This window comes from Delphinapterus leucas, chromosome 7 (genome assembly GCF_059928025.1).
Source record: "Delphinapterus leucas isolate spDelLeu-1000000601 "Yukka" chromosome 7, BTC_Dleu_Yukka2, whole genome shotgun sequence".
Lineage (NCBI taxonomy): Eukaryota > Metazoa > Chordata > Mammalia > Artiodactyla > Monodontidae > Delphinapterus > Delphinapterus leucas.
The window spans coordinates 50,314,017-50,337,933 of record NC_143135.1 but is presented as its reverse complement, the minus strand read 5'-3'; the positions used below and the strand labels follow the sequence as shown (position 1 = coordinate 50,337,933).

The window sequence follows — 23,917 nt, the reverse complement described above, 5'->3', positions numbered from 1 at the left end:
GCTGGAATGGGTAGCAGGGGTAGAGTGTAGAGAGAACCAATCCCCTGGTCCCGTGGCTGGTTGAGGGTTGTCCAGACCCTGGCTTGGGGAATCCTGTCTTCCCATTTGCTGCTTGCTCACTGGAATAGGGCAAGAGGGGGTTGTCCCAGGCAGAGCCCTGACAACTGTGAGGTGGAAGTGGGCAGATTGCTCCCAGGCTTCGTTGGGGCATTCAGGCCTCCCCAGTCAGCCCCAGCCTCACCCCCACCATCTCTTGGACTCCAGCCATGCCTTTCCACACATCACATCTCAGCCCTTTGTGCAGGTTGCTTGTCCTCCCCCCTAGCCTACAGAAGTTTTCTCCTCTTCCAAACCTCCCAGGTCCTTTGGGTCTTAAGAGGCGGGCCTTCTCCTGCCTAGCCTTTCAGTGAGTGCTGTGTAGGGCACCACTTAGGAAGGGTCTCCTTGGAGCTCTGTGGGGAAGGGGACTGCAGAACCATGGGGATGACTGGGACCTGGGATGGTCCCTGTGCAGCCACCAAACACTATGTGACTGTAAGTTCCCAAACCTCTCCAGTTCTCCATCTGCTGGGTTGGGTGATAAGCCCTGGCCCCATGCTCCAAAGAGAGACTGCTGGAGCAAGAATTGGGCCTGAGACTAATTCCTTCCCCCAGCAGTGAGTGTTTGAATGAAGAAAAGGGAGAACCTGGGGGGAAGGGGTCACTTCAGAGGGGTAAGGGGCCTCTGAGAGTCCTAGGGGCTAGTTGGGGACTAGACTAGTACAAAGCCCTAGGACAGAGGGGAGTCCCCTCCACTCTCTGGGGGCCCTCTCCCCTCCCCACCCCACTCTCCCTTTGGCCAAGCTCAAAGCCAGCCAGCTGATGCCCAAACAAGTGGCCTCTGTTCCCAGGATGGGGGGAGGGGAGGCAGGACCTGGGCTGCAGGGCCTGGGCTGCAGGCCCGTCTGTCCAGCACTGACCCTGGCCCCCCGTCCTTCACTCTGGATCTTAACCCTTGGGGGCCTGAGATGGGCCCTGGACTGCTTGAAGGCTGGTACCCCTTACCCACCAGCTGTCCCCGCCACCCCACTTTAGGGTCCCAAGGGTTCTGTTGCAGCAGGAGGGGGTGCAGTAGGACATGAATTGGAAATGGAGAAGGAAAGGAGGGAATGGAGGTGGGAGGGAGGCTGAAGCAGATATGGCCATGTACAGAGATCACTTGGCCCAGAACCTTTTCTCATAGATGAGGAGACTGAGGCCAGGGACCAGAGCTCAGACCAGGATCACACAGCAAGCCCTAGTGGGGGTCAGGACTGACCCGACTCCTAGTCTGGGCCCTCTTGGGGAGAAGAAAGGGAAAGGGAGGGACCTCTACTTGGTTTGAATACCTACGGTGTGCCTGACACTGCACATTTGTTAATTTATTTAACTTTACATCATTCCATGAGACAAGGGTCATCCTCCAGTAAGACAGGGGAAGAAACAGCCTCGGAGAGAGCTGAGTAATAATATCAGCGAGAATGACGCCAGCAGACATGCACACAGCACCTTTGTGGGCACTATTACGAATGTTAACCAGTTGCATCCTCCCAACAAGCCTAGAAGTTAGGCACCATTCTACAGATAAGGAAACTGAGGCACAGAGAGGTTAAGTAACTTGTGCAAGATCATGGCAAATTAAGTGGTAGAGGCAGGATCAGGACCCAGGCATTTGTTTGCTTCCTTTGGCCTGACTTCCCCTCCCCCAGCCTGACGTCACTCCTTGAGCGCAGTCCAGGGTCCCACTCAGTTAGGGGCTTTCCCCTGGGTGGTGGCCAAGGCAGCCTCGAGCAGAGTGTGACCCCAGCCATGCAGACCCGGCCCTCCCTTAGGAGCAGAGTCCAGTCCTTTAGGCGGCCCCTGTCACCCCCTCCTCTGGTCTCTGTCAGGCTGGACTCTTCCCCCTCCATAGCCCTGCATGGAGGGGCACTTCATGTTTCAGGAAGGGGCTCTGCACCAAGGGTCTGAACAGCAGGAGGGTGTGGGGAGGCCCTCAGAGATCCCCTACAAGTACAGTCCCAGTGGAGCTCAGGGACTCAACACCAGTATCCCCAGCCCTGATCAGAGAGGACATCTTGTTCACCTAGCCCCCCTCCACCCCCCCCACCACTGTCAGGCCCACAGACCTGTAGATTCCAATCAGGGTTCTGGAGAGGACAGTCTCAGCCCCAGAAGGCAGGTGACCTCAGGTTCAGGGATGGCCTGGGGTGGCGGGGAGGGAGGGCAGTGCATGGCTGGTCTTCCACATGACCTTCCTGTGGAATTTCTCTCTGTCTCATCCTTTGGAACATAGTTCAGAAGGGAAAAAAGATTCTGTCCCATAAACAGGGCGTCTGTCCCAGACCATTGAGACAATCAGAGTCGCTGGGAGGGGATGTGGAGTTAAGTGACCAATTCAATAACAAAATTATTATTTAATAGTAGTAATAATAGTAGCAGTAGCGACTGTTTTTTTGGAAGCTTACTATGTGCCAGACACTGTGCTAAACATTTTATGTACTGATTTCATTTAATCCTCAACAATAGTCGTATGGGGTAGGCCTGTTCCCATTTTACAGGTGAAGAAACTGAGGCCTCGAGAAGTTAAGTAATTTTCCTCAGATCATTTATTATATAGAAGAGCTGGGAGTCTGAATTTCTCTAGCTTCACAGTGAGAACCCTGAGCACTGGGAGACACTGCAGGCAGACAAGATCCAAACCCTGTCCTTCTCTGGGACCTCCCAGTCGGGGTGGCAGGCAGGGACTGGAGGGCCGCCGGGGCAGGTGACATTACTGGTGACGCGCTGTGGGGATGGGATGCCTGCTCTCAGGCTGGACTGGCTTCTGTCAAGTCTTAGCCCCCAGGGGCCCAGCCCTAGGATGAGCAGCTCCTGCCCACTCTTCCTGTCCTGTCCTGTCCAGTGTGGACTTTGTTGAGTACAGTGGTTCTCCTTTTTACTGCTGAGGAAACTGAGGTCAGTAGAAGTTAAGTGACTTGCCTAGAGTCTTTCAGCTGAGGAAAGGGAGAGCTGGGACTGGCACCAAGGGAGGGGGCTCTGAGGCCTGCACTCTACCTCCCTGCCTGGTCAGGGCCTCCTGGGCCTCTGAAGCCCTGAGCTTCCTTCAGATACTGCTCACCTTGCCTTGTCACAGTGTCCAAGTCTTTCTCTCTGGCCAAACCAGGAAACTGATTCCTCTCAAGGTGCCTGGGGTTTGGTACAGCTGGGTGTCGGTGACTGAACGAACAAACCTGGGGAACATGGTTGCAGAGCTAAGAGGCCAAGAAGCAGAGCCCAGCTGTGGTCAAGAGTGTGATGCTCATGGCCAGTGGGGTCCAGAGGAAGATTCAGGGGTCAGAGAGCATCCCCCCTCCCCACTGGGAGGGAGAAATGTGGCAAAATCTTCCTCCTCCTCATTGTTTTCATTGTTGTGAGAGCAAAAGACTGTGAGGACAATTGGGACCTCTCACAGCCACTCCTCTGTCCCCATTCCCAGGGCAGGGAACTGGAGGTCACACCTGGAATCTCAGCTTCCCAGGGCCTTTGGGGGACCCTGGCCCCGCCCTCCCTCCTTCTGGCCAGGCCAGTGCTGGTGTGGGTCAGGCCCTAGGACAAGGGTAGCGGTAGCAGGGCTAAGCTACCGCTTCGTGTTGCTCCCCTCCCCCACAGGTGCCTGGGTCTCCTCTGCCACCTTCCTTCCCTGCCCCTGGGCATCCCCTTCTCTCCTTCCCTCCCCTCCTTCCCACCATAATGCTGGGGCCAGGGCTCTGCCTATAATCAGGCCTGGAGTCAGGAGCTCATGGTCTGTCCCCAGTCTCTGGTTCAGTGAGAGGCCTTGGGTTGGTCATGGACTCAGCTTCCCTGGAGCTTCAGGGAGGGAGCAGGAAGCAGCAGCACCTGGGGCATCCCAAGCCCCCAGCCCCCAGGTGTGGACAGGTCAGGACAGAAACCAAACAACGCAGGTAAGGGGGGGCCGGGGAAGGGCTTCTCCATCCCTCTCCACTCCGACACTCCCTCTCTCCACATTGGGCAGCTGGGATTTTAGGATTCTGAGTCTTGAGACTGTGGGCATTGGGGATCAAGGATTCTAGGGTTTTATGTGCCAAAGATCCCCAGCTTCCAAATTTCCGAAATTCGAGGTGCCAAGAACTTGCAAAGCTTTCAGTTGGGCTGCGTGGATCCTGAGTTAAGGCTGTGAGCCCTGTGCCACACCTTTGGCCAGCTGGTGCCAGACAGACAAGGCCTGGAGAGTTTCTTGGGGCTGCTTGGTGGTGGTGCTGGGGGGGGAGGCTCTTCATGCCCTTTGCACCCACCACTCCCAGCAGACACCCCGTTGACACACACCTTTCAGGAAATCTGAGAACCAGGTTCTGGAATGGACTAGGTGGTAGCAGAAGAGATAGCCAGCTTAATGGGGGTGGGGAGGAGACAGACAGGGGCCAGGCCTCCTCTTCATTCGTTGGGGGTGGCGCTGTCCTGGATGCCAGGATGGGATTGAGAGGAGGCCCAGGGAGGGCTGGTGGCTGACTGGGTCACAGAGCAAAGCCTGGGCTGTACTGCCGGGCGAACCAGTTCCTCTCAGGGCTGGCATGGAATGTGGCTCAGCAGGCCCAGGTCCAGCTTTGGAGTGTCAAAGCCAGGCTCAAGGACTCTGAGGGGTGGTGGACAGAGACCTGGGCCCGGGAGCCCCAGGGGAGGCCCTGACCCTCCTCAGGGGGCAGGGAGACTGGACCTTGGCTGAGGGCATTCTAGTAATTCACAGTGCCTCTCCAGGTCCTTCCGGTGCCCATGTGGGCCTGTGGGCACAGCAGTTGCCCTCAAAGGGCCCTGGGCATGGGAGCGGGAGCTGCCTCATGGGGAAGAGGGCTGTTCCCTCCCCACAAGGGAGGTGCCCTCCTCTTGGAAGACTTCCTGGCTGGGTGAGTTCCTTTCTGCTTCACATACCTCTGGGGGGGGCGCCGTGCGTGTTCCTGTGTGTGCATGTGTGTGCTCTCAGGCCCAGAAACCTCCTTGGAGGACCTGTGCTTTTTCCTTTGTTTGGGTGCGATCAGCATTCCATGTCCCAGTGGGTTGGGGTAGGAGGTACCTGGCTCGGCACCCCTTGATGTGTGAGCTGGGTGAAGCTTTTACCCACTTCAGTGGGGACCTTCACCCAAGCGGGCCGCGGTGTAGTTCTGCAGCTAAAATGTGTTTCCAGAGGCCCTGGCCTGATGGGGAGAAAGGGCCTCCCTGAGCTTTGCCAGATGACAGCAGGACAGCTTTGGGGTGGAGTCTCTCTTGCTTGGGAAAGGGGTGCCAGAGCCTCAGCTAAAGTCCTACCTTTTCCCTCAGACTGCGGCTGTTCCTCTTGCTGTCTCCTTCTTAGCTCTAAAGATGGATAGCTAAGTCTAGGGAGGCCAAAGATCCAGGGAGTATCTAATGGTTCTAGTGGTTCTGTTCCAGGACGTGACAAAACACTCCTCTTCCTTTACTGCCTGTGACCTGAAAACCCACCTTTCTCAATGCAGGGCTGGCCTAGCCACTTGGAGATGGAGGGTTACTCCAGTGTCTCTGAGGTCACCTGAGGGGACCTCCCCCTCTTAGTTCTTCCAAGGAATAAGCTAGAGGAAGGGGATGGGGTGCTCAGGCTGGGGGGCCTGGGTCCTGTACTGACTCGTGTGGCCCTGGTTGGGTTCTTATCCCTTTCTGGGGCCCACTTTCCCCTTCTGGAAGCGGGGGGATTGGATTAGGATGTTCCAAAATGCCTAAGGAGCAGGTGCTTGGGCATGTGGGGAGCTAGGAGAAGGCGGGGCTGGGGTCTGGCAGGCAGGAGGCTGGAGCTCTAACTGGTGGGCACGAGCAGAATGGGAGGCACCTGGTCCTGGGGGGCTAGAGGCTAGGTTCTAGCCACGCTCTGGCCACTGATTGCAGTGTGACCTTGGACAAGTCATCACTTGCTTGGGCTCCTTGCTTTTCACGTGTAAAATTGGGAGATTTCATTCAAGCAGTAGATATTCACTGTCTGCCAACCCTGGGCTGGTAGCTGGGGATGCAGGGAAATCAGACCCCAGTCCTGCCTTCAGGGAGCACCCAGCCAAGGCTGGGGCGAGAAAGAATGTGTGTGTGTGTGACACAGCGACAGATAGTGGCATACCAGTGTGACCCAGGCTGTGACCGTGGGAGCCAGAAACTGCTGCCTAGAGCAGGTGACACTTGAACGTGAAGGGCAAGGTAGAGAAAGATGTTCCAGGCGGAGGGAGCCTGATGAGCAAAGTCCTGGAGGTCAAGTGTCCAGCGGTGAGGGTGGAGGGAATGAACCTGGAAAGGGGGAGTAAGTGGCCAGACCCAGAGGGTGGAGGCCCTTTGAGCCCCGCTGGGTAATGGGGAGCCGTGGGAGGGTTAGGCAGGCCAGGGAGGGGGGGATTGGTCTCAGAGATTTCTGGAAGTCTGGGGTGGTTCTCACCTGCTCTGGGGAACAGGACTTGCCCTGTGTGGGTGAGGGCTCCCCCAGCAGTGTTTATCGGGCCAGCACAGCAGGAAGTGGCAGGGGCAGCCACAGAGGTGGAGAGAAGGGGCAGGCCCAGCCACGGAGGGTGCCAGGAGTCTCAGAGTTGAAGCTTTCGCTCCTAGACCTCTGGACGTGAACCTTGAACCTTGGCACCTACCTCACCCAATTGTCCCTCACCCTACCCGTGTCACGGGCCCTGTCTCAAGCTCCTGACCAGGGCGAGCCATGCCTCCGTAGACGTCCTTTCACCCATGCCCCCAGTGGCCAGACACTTCTACCACTGGGGATAGAGCCATGAATGAGACAGTGCCCCATACTCTGGTTGAGGAGATTGACAATGAACAAATAAACATATAATACAGTGTCCGCTAGAAATAAGGGGGGTGTCGAAAAATGTCATGGGGTCAGGAGAGAGGGACTGATGGGGGCCACCTCTTTAGGCAGAGTGGTCAGGAAGGAAGGCCGTGCCGTGCATTTGAGAGGACGCTGGAAAAAGTATGGGAGTGAGTCATGCAGGTGTCTGGAAGAGCATTTCAGGCAGAGGGAGCTCGGGGCCCAGCCCTGAGGCAGGAGCACTCAGAGTCGGTTGGAATAACAGCGAGGCAGGCACAGACCATGCAGGACTGGCGGGCCTTGTCCTGGCTTTGGCTTTACTCTGAGGGAGGTTGGAAGTCACTGGAGGGTGAGAACTGGTAGGTTGGGATCTGTTTTTGTTTTTTGTTTTCTTAAATTTACTTATTTATTTATTTTTGGCTGCGTTGAATCTTCGTTGCTGCACGAGGGCTTTCTCTAGTTGCGGCGAGTGGGGGCTACTCTTCGTCGTGGTGCACCGACTTCTCATTGCAGTGGCTTCTCGTTGCGGAGCATGGGCTATAGGTGCACAGGCTTCAGTAATTGTGGCACGCAGACTCAGTAGTTGTGGCACGCAGGCTTTAGAGCGCAGGCTCAGTAGTTCTGGTGCACGGGCTTAGTTGCTTCGCGGCATGTGGGATCTTCCCGGACCAGGGATCAAACCCCTGCCTTCTGCATTGGCAGGCGGATTCTTACCCACTGCGCAACGAGGGAAGTCCCTGGGATCTGTTTTGAAGGCATACATTTATTCCCCACAAGCCCATTATACAGATGATGAAACTGAGACTCAGAGAAGTTATGTGAATTCTTAAGTCTCACAGCAGTAGGACCCCTGTCTGCGTGCCTCCCTGCCACCCCACGCACCCTGCTGCCCTTCATGGCTTCCTCTTGTCTGGACAGTGAGGCTGAGTGTCTTAGTGTGGTCTTCAAGGCCCTTCTCAGCCCACACTCATCCTCCCTCCCCTCTCCTGCCTGACTTCCCTGCTCCTGGTCTCCACACTCTCCCCTCTGGGGAGATGGAGTGGAAGGAGGGGCTCCTGTGTGATCTTGGGCAACTTACTGAACCTCTCTGAGGCTCAGTTTCTTCCTCATCTGTAAAGTCAGGTTTAAACCATCCACTTTCCAAATTGTCATGAGGATTATATGAAACAATCCATGTAGCAGGTTTGGCACAGCGCCTGGTAGATGGGAAGCACTCCATAACTATGGCCTTTTGTCTTTCTAAGCAGGGATGGCAGGGTCAGATAAGTAGGTTAGAATGTTCCCTGTGGGTGAGAGTCTTTCCTTTCTGTTGTCTGGTTATAGAGTCGGGGAGGCTGAGGTCCCACATCAAACTGGAGGCCAGAGCCTGTGGGGCTGGTCCCCCGTCTCCCTCTCTCCCTCTTTTCCTTTCCAGCCCCTGCCCCGCCCATCTGGTCACCTCCACCCAACCAACACAGGAGCTTCCTCTTTTCAGGTGCCAGCAGCAAGGGGCCTGCTGATCACTGGCTTTCCATTGCAGGGGCCGCCTAGGGAGAGGGCAGTGTCAGGTCCCTGTTCTCCTGGGCTGCTACTTCTGGGTGCAGAGGAGCCCCAGTCTCTCCTTCTGGGTGGGCAGGCACATCAGGTGCCCAGTTGCCTCAGAGAGGATGGAGTCAAGCAGCCTTCCCTTCCCCTCCCCCATCAGGCCAGGGCTGTCCTCAACCCCTCTGGTGTGTAGTGAGGCTCTGACTGACGTGACTCTGGTTCTGTCCACTCCTGCTGCCAGGGAGTCCGTCGTGTGCCCTGTGCACTCCCATCCTCCCTGTGGTTAGCCCTGTTTCCTCCTGTTTCTGCCTCATTTGCAGCGTTAAGAGCTCCCCCGCTCCGCTGCCAGCTCCCGCACGGGGGGCAGTTGTGACAGAGGAGGATCGTCCTGGAGTCACCCTGTGGTACCTCAGGCCTCCCCCTCACCCAGCACCTTTGGTGGGAGAGGTGCTCCCTGCCCTGCCTGGGGAGTCCCCAGCCCAGGAGGGCGTGTCTGTGACTGAGGGGCCGGGGGGCCAGGCCAGAGGCCGTGCTCTCCTGGTGAGAGGGCACCAGGTCTCCACAGGTGCTGTGCGGCTGGCTGGGCCCCCCTTCCAGGTGAGAAGGGCCTGAGCTGGGACCTGAAGAGTGAAGGGTTGGGGGCGTAGGGCAGGTGGATGTGGGTCTGGGCTGGGGGGTTCAGGTTTGGAGGAGCTCTGTCTTGTGGGGGGGGGGATGGTTAGAGGAGCAGGTAGAGGGTGCTCTGGTTGAAGGTGTGGGGACTGGAAGGGCAGGGAGGAGGGCCCAGGGGTCAGACGGGCTGGGGAGGGGCAGTGGGGATGGAGAGGAGGGATGAGTCAAAAGCGAGGTGATAAGGAGGCAGTTAGAGGAAGGCGAGGGCGTGGTCCAGAGTGATCTGTCTGGAGGTGGGGGAACTGGTAGGGCCAAGGAGTTCAGTGTGTCTTGGACTTTTTTTTTTTTTAATTGAATTATAGTTGATTTACAATGTTGTGTTAATTTCTGCTGTACAGCAAAGTGATTCAGTTATGCATATAGATTCTTTTTCATATTTTTTTTTAATAAAATTGACCATTGTAACCATTTTATTTATTTTTTAGAAATGCTTATTTATTTATTTATGGCTGTGTTGGGTCTTCGTTGCTGCACGCGGGCTTTCTCTAGTTGCGGCGAGCGGGGGCTAGTCTTCATTGCAGTGGCTTCTCTTGTGGAGCACAGGCTCTAGGCACGTGGGTTTCAGTAGTGTGGCGCACGGGCTCAGTAGTTGTGGCTCACAGGCTCTAGAGCGCAGGCTCAGTAGCTGTGGCGTACGGGCTTAGTTGCTCCACGGCACGTGGGATCTTCCCAGACCAGGGCTTGAACCCGTGTGCCCTGCATTGGCAGGCGGATTCTTAACCACTGCGCCCCCAGGGAAGTCCCTCCGTCATGGTTTATCACAGGATATTGACTACGGTTCCTTGTGCTATGCAGTAGGACCTTGTTGTTTATCCGTCACAGACTTTTTGACGGGGCCTGAAAACCAAACCTTTTAACTATCAGCTTCATTTATTGTGAGTTGAGGTACTTCAGACACTCACACTTCATCCTCTCCAGGGTGGAGAGGGGCTTGGGCATGAGGGGGGCCCCCGGTGAGGTTTGGGGGAACGTGGGTGAGGGGCAGGGCTAGGGTGGAGTCAGATGCTGTTTAGAGGACAAACCACAGGTACCCTGGCGTCTCATGTTCATAGTGACCCTCAGTCCATTTCTCATTTGAAAGTCTGTGGCCTTCAGTCTGGCCTCCGGATCTGTGGTTGGTGGGGAGGCGGGGATGTCATTTGATCAACTGTGTCTTAGACCTTCGGGAAGATAAGACAGTGAGGGAGAGGTTGAGCTTTGGGGCTCAGTTTCTCATCCTCCAGTCCAGATGGCCCAGGAAATCAGTTTCATTTACGATAGTTCTCTTGGTATTCTGTGCATGTTATATTGAAAATCACAAAGCTACTTTATAATGATGGTTTTGGGGAAGAAACTGGGACAAACTCATTTCTGATAGACTTAAAATGCTTTTATCATTGTAATTATGAAAGTGATATGCGACTGTAAAAGCTTTAAACAGTACAGACGAGGAGGTTGTAGAAAGTGATTAGTCTTTCAAGATTTGGGGTGGGAGTTAGAGGTAGGCCTGAAATTTAGGTCAGGGCTGTCTACTGTCCTTTAGTCTTAAATGTCCATTGATCATTAATAAAACTAGCGGTACATTTTATTAGGGCGATGCTGAGGGGGCTGCCCTAAGGAGGTTGTTAAAATATCCTACCTCTCATCTAGTCCACTGGGTGTGGATGTGCGTGTTGCGCACTGCCCAAGGGTACCTGGCTGGGTGCAGGGAGAGCTGGGAGAGGAGGACTGAAACTCAGCCTGTCCTCTTTGCTGAGCTGCATGCCCTGCTGTGGGGCTCCTGAAGCAAGAGGCATTTTTTTCTAATTTGCTCAATGGTCCCACCTAGGGTGGAGGCAGCCCCGCTTTCCCCAGGAGAGGCGAGTGGGTGAGTTCACTGTGGGGCGGGGCATATGCAGTGCCTGGGGCCCCCCAGGAGGAGGTCCAGGAGGCCATGGTGTATCCACCCTGGAGCCCTGCTGGGGAATGTGGCTATAGGCAGGGTGTGGGGGTCACTGGTATCTGGGGAACTGAGAATTTCAGGGTGCTGAAGGCATCCAGACTAGAGCCTGGCTACAGGGCCAGCACCAAGGGCTCCTCTGGACGGGCCCGGCCAAAGCCTCGGGGCTCGGAACAGGAAGTGTCTATCTTAGCAGCAGAGAAGTGAGCAGATGCCGAATGAGTGTGGCTTCTAGTACACACATGGTCATGTGTCATGGTCATCTGGGTGACAGCTCTGTTCTGTGGAGGGGGAAACTGAGGCTCAGAGTGTGACATGACTTGCCCAGGGCTTCAGGCAAGAAGTGATGGAGCCAGCACTGGAACCTGGTCTTGCCTGGCGTCCTGGGGGGATGGGGGTCTGGCCTGGAGCCAGTGGCCCCCAGTTCCCCACCAGATGGCTGAGGCAAGCCCTGGGGCCTGGACTCAGTCATTCCTCTGCCCTGAGGGCTGTTCCTTGTCAGCCCTCACCACTCCTGTCAGGCCACATCACAGATGGGATGGGGCAGAAATCTGGTGCCTGGGCAAGTGACGGGGCGGAGGTCCGGGGCTGGGGTTAGGGCAGGAGACGCCAGTGTGCCTCCTTGGCACCCATATGCCGTGGCCACCAGTCCCAGAGAGACAGAAAATAGGCTTCTGGGTCCGGGGGTTATAGTCAGCTGCCTGCCTGAGGGCCGCACCTGCTGCCTTGCCTGGCAGAGCTGGAGGGAGTTGGCTTCTGCGGAGGGGCGGGGGCCACTTCTGTGCCCTCTGGGCCAGGCACCCAACCCCCACCTAGTTCCTCATATCTGAGGGAAGTGTCTCTAAGTCCTCTTGCCTGTGTTAACAGAGCCCTGAGAACAGCCAGGAGGGCAGCAAACGAGGGTGGCCCTGCCCCCAGGTATGACCTGGTGATTGGGCTGGGGGGACTGGGGTCAAGGGGCGTGGGCAGCATCGGGCTCTGGGCAGTTGTACACAGTCCGGTTGTTGGTAGTGAGTATGGGGACTGAAGGCTGTGCGTGTGGCTGCTAGGCGGGATGGGCGGTGTGTGAACCTGGAGGCTGTGTGAGGTGTGCATTTGTGGTATGCGTGGGGTGTGCATAGTAGACCCAGGCCTAGCTGGATATGTAGTGCTTTTAATTCCTGTGTGGAGAGCTCTGAGGGCTCTCCTGAGTTCTGGGCGCTGGGGTCCCTGCCCAGCCTGCCTAGGATGGGGTGGAGTGCTGTGAGGCGGGGGCGGGGGGTGTTGGGGGGTGGACGAGCACAGGCCGCAGGTCTGAAGCTCTAGGCCTACCTTCCTCCCCTTCCGCTCCCCCCCACACCGTTGGGCCTTCCCTTGAATCCAGAGCACAGCTCTGTGCAGACAGGGGGCTTTGAAGATGCAGTTGGGGAAGGGTCCTCGCTGAGGGGACTCCAGAGCTGAGTGGGGAAGGAGTTGGGACTGTCAGGGCTACCGGATCCAGGCCTGACTCATTCATTCAAATCAGAATGCAAAGGAGGCTTACACCCACATGGGCGACCAAGGGCAGATCCCTAAACCTCTCTGGGTGTCACTACTGTCCTTTTACATCTCCTGTTCCTGCCCCACTGAACTCTCCCCATCTCTGGATCTGCCAGCTCCTTTTCCGTCCCCGGGTCCTGCACACTCAGTTCCCTTTGCCTAGAAGTGCAACCTCCTACTTATGCTCCAAGGCCCAGCTCAGGAGTGCCCTCTGGAAGCCTCACTGCCTCTGCCAGACAGTCACATCCTCTGAAGGCCCTGTTGGCTCTAGCAAGTGACCTGGGCAAGTTTCCATTTCACACAGCCTCCATGAAATGGGGTAAAAATCCCAGACCTTGGGACTGTACCGGGGATAATTCAGGTGAAGGTGGGAATCTGGTGGAGGCTGGGCATGCAGTGGATATTTAGGAAACCAAGGAAGTGGGAGTGTGCTTGTCCTTAGCTAAAGCTCAGGGCTGCCTTTCTGCTGGACTGGCAGTACTGGTGTCCCTAGTCAGTAGCGGGCAGGGATGGCGCGAGAGAGATGCTGTGCTGGGACAGAGAAAGGGCGATGAGATTTAAACTCTGCCATTGGGTGTTGGAAACGAGGTAGTTAAAGGACAGAAGGATGAAAGTTTTGGCTCCAGCAAGAGGGACTCAGGCCATACCTGCAGAAGGACTGGTTGGCAAGGATTAGGGAGATTCCAGACAACCCTTACTTACCCCTGGACTGAGTGCCCTTGTGAGCACAGCCAGGTCCTGGGCTCTACTGTGAGGGTTGGGGAGACAAGAAGGGGTACAGGGGTACAGGCTCTCAGGATACCCCAGGCCAGGTTGGGGGTTGGGTGGAGATGGACCCCCCACAAATGGGACAACCAGGAACAGAGCAGGAGCAGCACTGAGCTGCCTGACTCAGCCTCTGAGGCTTAGGGGCCCAAGGGGGCAGTCAGGGAGGACTTTCTGGAGGAGGCAGCCTGGAATCAGCACCTGAAGGTGGGAGGATGTGGTTTATTTACTCATTGACAACAGACAGTTTTGGGGGCTTCCACGTGTCAAGCTGGTGCCTGGTGCAAAAAGTGAAATGGAGGGAGTGGTGGGCCAGCTGAGCCTGGCTGGGGCTTGGGGCATGTGCTGACAACTTGGGCAAGTCACTTCCTCCCTGTGGGTGTTTGTTTCTTCATCTGTAAACGGCAGGGCTGGAGCCAGTCGAAGGATGGTCGGAGGAGCTGGACTTGAGGACACTGGGAACCATGGAAGGGGCTTTGAGCAGGCGTGGGACAGTGGTTGGCCCAGTGGAGAGGGGCTGGAGGGAGACAGGGTAGAAGCAGGGGCAGGGTGGTCTGGTGTGATGGTGAAGCCTGAGCTGGGCCCTTAGGGTTGGGGGAGAGGGGAACCCCCCACCCTGTGGCCATTGCTGTCTCAACAGGATGACACTGTCCTCTGCTGGTCCCTGCTTCCTTGTGGGTGGAGATTCAGTGATGTGTCATAGCAGCCGAAGGGCTTAAACCTCCAAACTTGGCCAGGATTAGGGTGGAGCAAGTGAGGCAAAATAAGTGAGTGCAAAATATGAGGGAGGGGGTGACCAAAAAGCTCAGTAATCAAAGTAAATAATAATTTTAGGAAATATTTTAAAAAAAAATTTTTTTTTTTTTATGGCTGCGCTGGGTCTTCGTTGCTTTGCACAGGCTTTCTTTTAGTTGCGGCGAGCGGGGGCTGCTCTTCATTGCAGTGCGCGGGGTTCTCATTGCGGTGGCTTCTCTTGTTGCAGAGCACGGGCTCTAGGTGCGCAGGCTTCAGTAGCTGCGGCCTGTGAGCTCGGTAGTTGTGGCTCGTGGGCTCTAGAGCCCAGGCTCAGTAGTTGTGGTGCAGAGGCTTAGTTGCTACGCGGCATGTGGGATCTTCCCAGACTGGGGCACGAACCCGTGTCCCCTGCATTGGCAGGCGGACTCTCAACCACTGCGCCACCAGGGAAGCCCCAAGCAATATTTTTTTAAAAATCAAAATTAATGAAAAAAATCCAAGATAAACAAAATATCAAAAATTTAAATAAAGAGATTCAGTATCACTGATTTCTTTTTTTTGCCTCAGGCTCTAGCATGGCTTAGCAGGGCACTGCTCCAAACTTCTTTTTCAAGCAGCTGCCTCCTCCAGGAAGCCTTCCCTGACCCCCGCCGGCTGAGGGCCATGTGGGCTGTTTTCGCCGGCTGGGTAGTATCAGACACCCTCCAGCCTGAGATTCCTGGAGGGTGGGTACACGTCTGAGGTCTGGCTCGTGCTTCTAATGCCTCAAATGAGGTTGTCCTAGAGGGGTGTCAGTGCGGAGTCCCAAGTCTGACCTTGGCCTGAAGCCTTTAGTGTAGGATTAGGAACTTGAGAGAGGCCCAAGAAGGGGCTGGGCCCTTCTCAGGGACAGAGGTGGTTTCTGTTTCCCAGTCCTCATCATTCCAGTAGCCTGGTTGGGCCATCATCCATCATTCCATGTTGAATCTTGAGAATACTGCCTGACCTGTAGCAGCTGCTCAGTTAGAGCTTGTCACTGTCGAGAGGCAGTGAGCAGACTGGTTAAGAGTCTGGAGCTGCACCGTCCAGTAGAAATGTAATGCGAGCCACAAGTGCAATTTGAAATTCTCTAGTAGTCACATTAAAAAGAAACAGGTGAAATTAATTTTAATAGTATGTTTTATCCAAATATCCAAAATGCTATAATTTTATTATGTAAGAAATAGAAAAAATTATTGAGATATTTTATATTCTTATTTCTTTGTACTAAGACTTCAGAATCCAGTGTGTATTGTATAGAGCATACTTCATTATGTGGCCACTTTTGGAGTTTCAGTAGCTATATGTGGCTACTACTAGTTACTGTATTGGACAAAGCAGGTATAGACTATATTCAAATTGCCCCTTCCCAGCTGTGTGACTTTGGGCAAGTTGCTTAACCTCTCTGTGCCTCAGTTTCATCTTAAATTGTGAGGTATTACCTCATAGGGTTGCTATGAGACTTAAACAAGTTAATAAAAAGTGCTTTAGGTGCGTGGCATGTAGTAAAGACTATTTACATTGTCTTATTAAATTCTTTTTAAAAATCGTCATTTGAGTAGCACTGCCATTTTTTGCCAACTCTTTATGAAGTACTAATTACTTAAGATTTATTTTTGAAATATTCACTTTTAAACCATACCTGTTTTAGCCCCATCCTAAGAGATAACTGTGAAGTCTACTTAAGATAAATACCTAATTAGTTAATTTTACATGTTCACCCGTACCCCCTAAAGTCATCCTGCAGAGACCAGCAGTTTGTGGTTGACCCTGCCCTAGTAGCAGGAAACGTGGCTCTGCCCAAGACCTGGCCCTTCGACCCACCCTCCCGAACAGAGCCCGGGCCGTCTGAGCTTGCTGGCGGCCTGCCCTCAAGGATGGCCGCTGCTTTCTCCTGCCTGGAAACACCTTCTTTTGGTTTCCATACACATTTAGGAGCAGAACCCCTGGGGTCTCACGCCCTTGCCTCACTCCTCCATCCCCCAGCTCTCAGGCTTAGTGGAGAGGGCCCTGTCTTCCTGGGTCTCCCCAGGTTCCCTTTGACAGGCTCTGCATTGTGGGGGCCCTGCCTCAGTCATGCAGCTGCATCTGCCCCCTCCCCATGTCTTCCCTGGGGGCAGTCCAGCCTCCTGGCCAGGCCCGACATCCCTGCCACAGCCACTGGTCCTGGGGGAGGGCCAGAGAACGGGGTGTCCTGACTCCCCTCTCCCGCTGGTGTGGCCTCCACCTCTGGGCAGACCTGTCGTTGGCCTGCCTCCTCACGCTGTCCTCACCCCTGCTGGAAGGCTTCCTCCCTTTAACCATCACCTGGTTTCCATTAGGCTCCCTGAACGCTTCCCTCTCTTCCTTCTCTTTCTCTACCCTCTTCCCCGTCTCTTGCTTTCTTACATCTCTTTCCTTTTCCCCATCCCTCGCCCCCTCCCCCTTCTCCCTTCCTCTTCTTCCTCCTGGCATCCAGCTGCCCAAAGTGGCCTTGCCTCATAGGCTTTCTCATTTACCCCTGTCCTTGCAGCTTCCACCTCAGGCCAAGATGAGGGGCCGTTCAGAATAGCTGCCGCCTCCGGGGGACCCTGGCATCCTGGGCAGCCCGGCTGGTGGTGAGTCAGGGAGGGATGGGGGCGCTGGGCTGAGTGTGGCAGGCTAAGTCCTGACGCTGAGGTGGAGGAAGCTTCATGAAGGTGAGACCTAAGGTCCTGCTTTCCATTTTGAAAACTGAGATTGAGAGGCAGAGAGAGGGTGAGGCCAGAGACCTTGCGAAGAGCCACCCGAGCGGGCTTGAAAGGGATGGGGCCACGCAGGGAGGGACCATTGGGTTGGGTGGGGTGTGTACCTGCTTACTTGATTTCCTTCCATGCCTGGTGAGTTATGGTCTCTTTCTTACTCTCAGATGATCGTGTTATCTTTTAAATTGTAATTTGTTGGAAAATGGTATAAAATTAAAAAGATACAGAGGATACAGTGAAAGGTAACCCTCCCTCTCTTGTCCTGCCAGCTGCGGGTCTCCTCCCCAAAGGCAGTTTCTTGTATACCCATCGGAGTATTCTGTGTATAATGTGTGCATATGTGTATATGTATTCTTTTTCTTTAACCCAGATTTTTACATAATAAAACAGTGTTCTGCACCTTGCTTTCCCACCCAACAATAAATCTCTAATATCATTGCATATGAACTTTAGAGTCTGCCTGTGGGTAATTTTAGTTGGGATTGTGTTAGCTTTAGCTTAACCCTGGAAGAACTGATGTCATTATAATGTTGAGAGCCAACTTATTTAAGAACATCAAATGTATTTCTGTTCATTCGTGTCTTCCTTTGGGACCCTCAGGAGCCTTTTATTTTTTATTTTTAAAAAAAGTATCTTTGTTTGGCTGCTGCGGGTCTTAGTTGTGGCACACAGGCTCTTTGTTGCGTCGTGCAGGCTTCTCTCTAGTTTTAGGTGTGGGCTCAGTAGTTGCAGCACATGGGCTCTCTAGTTGTGGTGCGTGGGCTCTAGAGTTGCCCCATGGCATGTGGGATCTTAGTTCCCTGACCAGAGATCGAACCCACGTCCCCCGCATTGAAAGGCAGATTCTTAACCATTGTACCACCAGGGAAGTCCCTCAGGAGCCTTTTAGAAAAATTCACATAGTTCAATATTTGGATGATAGAAAAAAGATGTAGAGTGAAAAGTTTCCCTCCACATGGAGGTGGGTTTCCAGGGAAGCTGATGGGGCCCAGGGAGGGCCTGGGCAGTGTGTGCATGTGGTCATGTGTTTTTGTAAATTCTTACAAAAGTAAGATGTTCTTTTTTTTGTGTGTGTGGTACGCGGGCCTCTCACTGCTGTGGCCTCTCCCGTTGTGGAGCACAGGCTCTGGACGTGTAGGCTCAGTGGCCATGGCTCATGGGCCCAGTCACTCCGTGGCATGTGGGATCTTCCCGGACCGGGGCACGAACCCATGTCCCCTGCATCGGCAGGCAGACTCTCAACCACTGCGCCACCAGGGAAGCCCTCTTTTTTTTTTTTAGTTAAAAATTTTTTTTGAATTGAGATGTAATTGACATATTAGTTTCAGGTGTACAACATAATGATTTGATATTTGTATATATTGGAAAATGATAAGATACTCTTGTATTCTTTTTCTGAAAGAGGGCATCCAAATTGGGTAAGCTTCAGGCCCTGTGAAGTCTGGCTCTGCCTCTGCTCCCTCCTGTCCTCCTCAACCCTCAGTTTTCCTCCTTAGAGGCAACCAGCGTCACCTGTCTCATATGTATCTTTTCAGAGGTATCTTATGCATTTAGTGGTAGACACATACTGATCTATCCTTTCCCCCCACCCCCCCCTTTTTTTTTTCCCATGTGAAAGGCAGAATGTTCTCTATACTGTTTTGAACCTTTCTTTGGTCACTTAATACATACTGGAGGTCATGCCTTATCAACATGTCAGGAGTTTCCTCCTTTTTTACAGAGTTTCCTCATTTTTCTTTAATCATTTAGCAACACATCTTGGAGGTCATCTCACACTAATATGTAAAACGTTTCCTCATTTTCTATGGCTCAGTATTCTCCCGTATGACTACACTGTAATTTAGTTAACCATTCCCCGATTTTTGGGTATTTTGCTTACTTCCAACCTTTTGTTGTTATACACAATGCTGTAACCAATAACGTATGCACGTCATTTTGGACATGCATCAGGAAGACTGCAGGGTAAGTGCCCATGGGTGGCTGGATCAAAGGGCACAGAAGCATCGGGGTTTCAAATCGATGGTGGCATTGCCCTTCCCAGAGGCACTGGCCCGGCCAGGGAGGGGAATGCCTCGCCCTGTCTCCACTCAGTGTGGGGAGGTTAAGTTCCTTTTCCTGTGTTGAAGAACCATTTATACTTTTCTTTCTGTGAATTTCTCTGTTCATATTCTTTGCCTATTTTTCTGTTAGGTTACTGGTCTGTGTCTTATTTCTAGGTGCTTTTCACTTTTTAGGAAAATTAGTCTATGTTTGGGGTGTGAGTGACAGCCCCTGGTTTGTCATTTATATTTTGGCCTTGCTTATGGTGCCTTTTTATTTTTTTTAATCATGCAGGAATGTTTGATTTGTATATAGTTGAGTATTTTACTCTTTTCTTTATCCTTCTGGATTTGTATCATTTCCAGAAGGCTTTTGCCTCTCTGAGACAAGGGTTTTTTAAGTCCTTTCATGGTTTTATTTATTATTTTGAAATCTTTGATTTGTCTGTAACTTATCCTGTTGTAAGGTGTAGAGGTCCAGCTTTGTAGCTTGCTCCACAGTTGTCCCTACAATTTAATAATCCATCTCTTCCCCACGAGTTTGAGATGTTACTTTTGTTGTATACTAAATTCTTAGATTTATTTGGGTCTATTTTTGAACTTTCTGTTCTGCTTAATTGATCTGTCTGTTCAAGTGCTGGTAACCTGTACTGTTTTAATTGCCATGGTTTTATGTTTTAATATGTGGTGAGGCTGATTCTCACTCTTTACCCTTCCTTTGTCCCACTCCCTCACTTCTGGAATTTTCCTGGCTCTTCCCGCTTGTTTGTTTTTCCACATGAACTTTCAGATAAACTTGTCTGGCCGCCGCCCGCCCCCCCCCCCCAGTTCTGTGTGTGTGCTTAGCAGGATAGTGCATGTTTATAAATTAACTGAGAATTAATATCTTTATGATATTCTCTATCCAGGAGAATATCATGTCTTTCTATCTGTCCAGCTCTCCTTTTTGCCCGTTAATAACACTGCACATTTTTCTCGCTATAAATCCTGCACATTTCTTTCTTTTTTTTTTTTTTTAAAACTTTATGTATTTATTTATTTTTGGCTGCATTGGGTCTTTGTTGCTGCGCACGGGCTTTCTCTAGTTGCCGTGAGCAGGGGCTTCTCTTTGTTGTGGTGCACAGGCTTCTCGTCATGGAGCTTCTCTTGCTTCTCTTGTGGAGCACGGGCTCTAGGCGCACGGGCTTCAGTAGTTGTGGCGCGTGGGCCCAGCAGTTGTGGCTCGTGGGCTCTAGAGCGCAGGCTCAATAGTTGTGGCGCATGGGCTTAGTTGCTCCGCGGCATGTGGGGTCTTCCTGGACCAGGGCTTGAACCCGTGTCCCCTGCATTGGCAGGTGGATTCTTAACCACTGCACCACCAGGGAAGCCCGATCGTGCACATTTCTTATTAAGTTTATTCTTGGTGGTTTTTATTTTGTGATGCTATTATAAATGAGGTCTTTCATCCTGGTTTCTACCTGGTCATTGCTTATAAATATCAATTCTGTTATATTAATTTTGAACCCAGCTATCTTACTAAATTCTTTTATTGTTTGTAATAGTTTCTCAGCTGAGCTTCTCGGGTTTTCCAACTCCAAACTTGTATTATTGTTAAGTAATAGATTAACTCTTCTTTCCCAGTTTTTATACCAGTGATATATTTTTGTTGTCTAGAACTTTTATGATGATGGAAGTTTTTCTACTGTTTTTCCATTAAGCAAAGTGCTGGTTTTTATTTTAAGGAAGTGTTGATCCATTTCTATTTTACCGATACTGCAATTTTTGTTTAAGTATGCTGGATATTGAGTTTTATCATAGGCCTCTTTAGTATCGGTGGAGATGAACAGATAACTTTTTTCTTTTGATCTGTTAATCACTGCTTTGCATCATCTGTTCCTTGACTCTTGCCAGTTCAGGAGTTCTTGAGTATTGGTAGGGGACCTTAGTCCCCATTGCCTAGCGCAAGGCTATCAAATGAATGAATGGCCTTTCCTATACATTTCCCCCTGTCCCTCCTCGGGGGTGGGGGGGGTTGCTCACTCACAGGACCAGGACCCCAGAGGCTGTGTGATGCGGGGTTGCCTCATCTCCTGGAGTATTCTGCTTCCTCCAGGGGCATGGAGGTGGGGGTAAGGCTCAACCCACAGACTGGGCCTGCAGGGGAACCAGCAGTGGTATCCCTCAATGCCACCTGTACTTGCTAACCCCTGGGCCTGGCCCTCAGCTGGAAACTGGCACCTCAGAAGGAATTGGGTCCTTGCCTGGGTCTTGCAGCGGGTGGGAGGGAATGTGTGTGCAGACATAGCCACAGCAGTGGCCAAGGCTGTGGATGGGGGTTCGGGTAGTACCAACTCTGAAGGCCCTGGAGGGCTTCCTAGAGGAGCTGGATGCTAGGAGGCCACAGGGGTGGGGTGTCAGGTTTCAGGCAGTGGGAGAAGCCTGCGTGTTCAGGGACCAGGCAGTACCTGGCCTTGCCTGGCACATGGGACACAGGGGAGAGGGCTTAAATACAGAGCTTACCCATGGCATGGGAAAGCCACAGAGAACTGTTGACTGGGGACCTATATCTGGGCAACCATGCCTCTGACCTGTGCCCATGTATCTCTTCCAGGTCTGGACAGAGTCCTGCTGGCTGGCTTCTGCTGACAGGAACAATGGCAGAGGCCGGGGATGGGGCCCTATCGGTGGCCGAGTGGCTGCGGGCACTGCACCTGGAGCAGTACACCAGGCTCTTTGAGCAGCACGGACTGGTGTGGGCCACAGAGTGCCAAGGCCTCAGCGATGCCCGCCTGGTGGACATGGGCATGCTGCTCCCCGGCCACCGCCGCCGCATCCTGGCTGGCCTGCTCCGTGCCCACACGCCCCCAGCCCCTGCACCCCGCCTGACCCCACGGCCCGTGCCCATGAAGCGTCATGTCTTCCGCTCACCACCTGTGCCCACCACTCCACCGGAGCCACTGCCCATGGCTGGAGAGGATGAGGGGCTACCCACTGCCCCACCCATCCCGCCCCGGAGGAACTGCCTTCCACCCACCTGCTTCTCCCCCCCATCCACGTCTGCCCCAGACCCTGTGCTGCCCCCGCTGCCTGCCAAGCGGCATTTGACAGAGCTCAACGTTCCGCCTGTGCCCCCTCGCACTGGGCCCCCCCGCCTGCTGGTGAGGTGAGTGGATGCCGTCCAGAATGGAGGAACATGGGCAGAGGATCTAGAGGGTTGAGGGGGAGTCTGTGGCCTTTGCCACTAGGGTAAGAAAGGCACCTTGGTGGAGGGAATAGCATGTGCAAAGCTCAGAGGTGGGAAGCACCGTCCACGGGTGCTCTGAGCAGACAGTGTGGCTGAACTGTTGTGTGAGCGAGGGTGGGTTCATGGATGGCGCTGGTGGGACATGCTGTGAAGGCCAGGCGGGGAGCCCAGGGAGGTTTTAAGCAGAGCGATCAGATGAAAGCTGAGTACGGAAAGGATGACCCCGGCTGCTGCTAAGGTTGATGGGGGAGGAGGCTGGGAGACCAGTGAGAGGGCGCAGGGCCAGGTGGGAGGCCCCCGCTCAGGCTGTGCTAGTGAGACTGGAGAGAAGTAGGCATATTGGAGTGAGAGGTCGGCCCTAGCGTGGACAGGACTTGGGGACGGCCTGGGCATGAGCAGAGAGGGAGAGAGGAGGCTCATGGTGTCCAGGTTCCCATCTTGGGTAGATGGTGGTGCAGTTCCTGACTGGGACCTGGCCACAGGAGGGAGCTTGGGAGGAAGTCTGGAGTTCAGTTTGGGGCCTGGTGAGTGTGAGATACTGGGAGACCAGAGTGCATTTCTCAAGTCAAGAGGTAGTATGTGGAAGAAATGGGAAGTCTAGAATGAAGAACTTGTTCTGGGGGACGCAGCAAGTGCCCTGGGCCTGGCGCGGGTGCTCCCATCTTCCCCTTTCACACTGCTCCTGCCACATGTCACCCGATCCTGGAGACACTTCTCAGGCCACATCCTGCTCACCCTCCCTCCTCCCCAGAACTGTTTTCTCCCCTCCTAGCTCCTGGTACTCCTTGTTTTCTTGAGTTTCCTCCTAATTCTGTGGACACGCCATTTAACCTCCTTTACATATGCCCTCCCTTCCTGCCATTTGCTGAGGTGCCCAGCTTGGAGGAGCATCCCCAAGTATGGCTGGATATGTGGGGTGTAATGGAGCTTTATTGCAGCACTTGGCCAAGTCACCCTAATCTGGGAAGGCTTCTTGGAGGAGGAAGAGATATGCAGAGAGAGGTCTCCTGGTCCGTGTTACTGTTGGGCACTGTGCTGGGTGCTTTGCTCACATGCTCTCGTTTGATCCCTGCTCAAGTGCTCCGGGGCATTTGTGTCCTGTTTTCAAGCAGAGAAACTAAGGCTCAGAGAAGGGAGGGCGTCACTGGCTGGATTCATGCCAAGTATATGCTAGGGGAGCCCCCGTGGGGAGGGTCTGGGAGGTTTTTCCTCACCCAGAGAGGGGCATAAAGTAAAGGGGCCTTCAAAGCCAAGCCAGGGCTGTGGTGTTTTGAGATTTGACGGGTGAAAGCACAAAAAGTTTATTGTGCCTTTCCCGGGTTCACACAACTGGGAGCACCACTGGGGTCCCCCGGGAGCCTGGCTTATAGACCGGACTGGAGTTTCCTGGTGCCACTGCACCCTCTAGTGGCCACTTTCCTGCAGGTAGGAGTAATTTCTCTTTTCTTTAACTCCATCATTAGGATGGAGTGTGTGTCTGTCTGTCTGTTTGCTTGTCTCTGGGGGTTGGGAGTGGGTGAACAAGGGCAGGAGGCAGGGCCCTGTCCATAGGACGTTCACGAAGGCTGAGGAGGCAAAAACCCCAGTCGAGGAGTGGAGGCCTGGGTTCCTGCCTAGAAGGCAGGATACCTGAGCAGGTCCAGCTGGCTCCATGACTCTGATTAGGAGCTGCCCCTCTGGGCCTGTTTCCCCATCAGGTGTCCTCCTTGGCCCTCCATGGCCCTCCTGGTACTGACATCTGAATTCAGGAGACTTTCTGGGTAGAGCAAGGGTCCTACCTTCACCCCAGGGTACCAGGCCCCACTCTCAGATCCTCAGTCTGAACTTAGCCAACGTCTGGGAGAGGCCAGACTCCCGTGGTCAGGAGTCCGGCCCCTTGTAGCTAGAGGACCCAAAATTCATTCCGTGCTCACAGAATTTGTAGGCAATTATTCCTTGCAATTTGGGGCTGTTCCTTAGGGCAGA

At 53.6% G+C, this 23,917-nt stretch overlaps 1 protein-coding gene across 4 annotated transcripts in view; it reads left to right on the top strand.

Moving 5' to 3' along the window:
* The first annotated feature begins 4,602 nt into the window (after positions 1-4,602).
* The window catches only part of ARAP1 (ArfGAP with RhoGAP domain, ankyrin repeat and PH domain 1), a 57,246-nt gene continuing 37,931 nt past the window's right edge, over positions 4,603-23,917 (top strand). The window contains exons 1-2 of one of the 4 annotated variants that reach the window (XM_089915276.1): positions 4,603-4,916; positions 21,320-21,871. In XM_089915276.1, coding sequence (XP_089771402.1) covers positions 4,786-4,916; positions 21,320-21,871 — 683 coding nt within the window. In that variant the 5' untranslated portion in view covers positions 4,603-4,785. The remainder of the gene's footprint in view (positions 4,917-21,319; positions 21,872-23,917) is intronic. The other 3 variants (XR_016393830.1, XR_016393829.1, XM_089915275.1) reach the window with 3 other exon arrangements.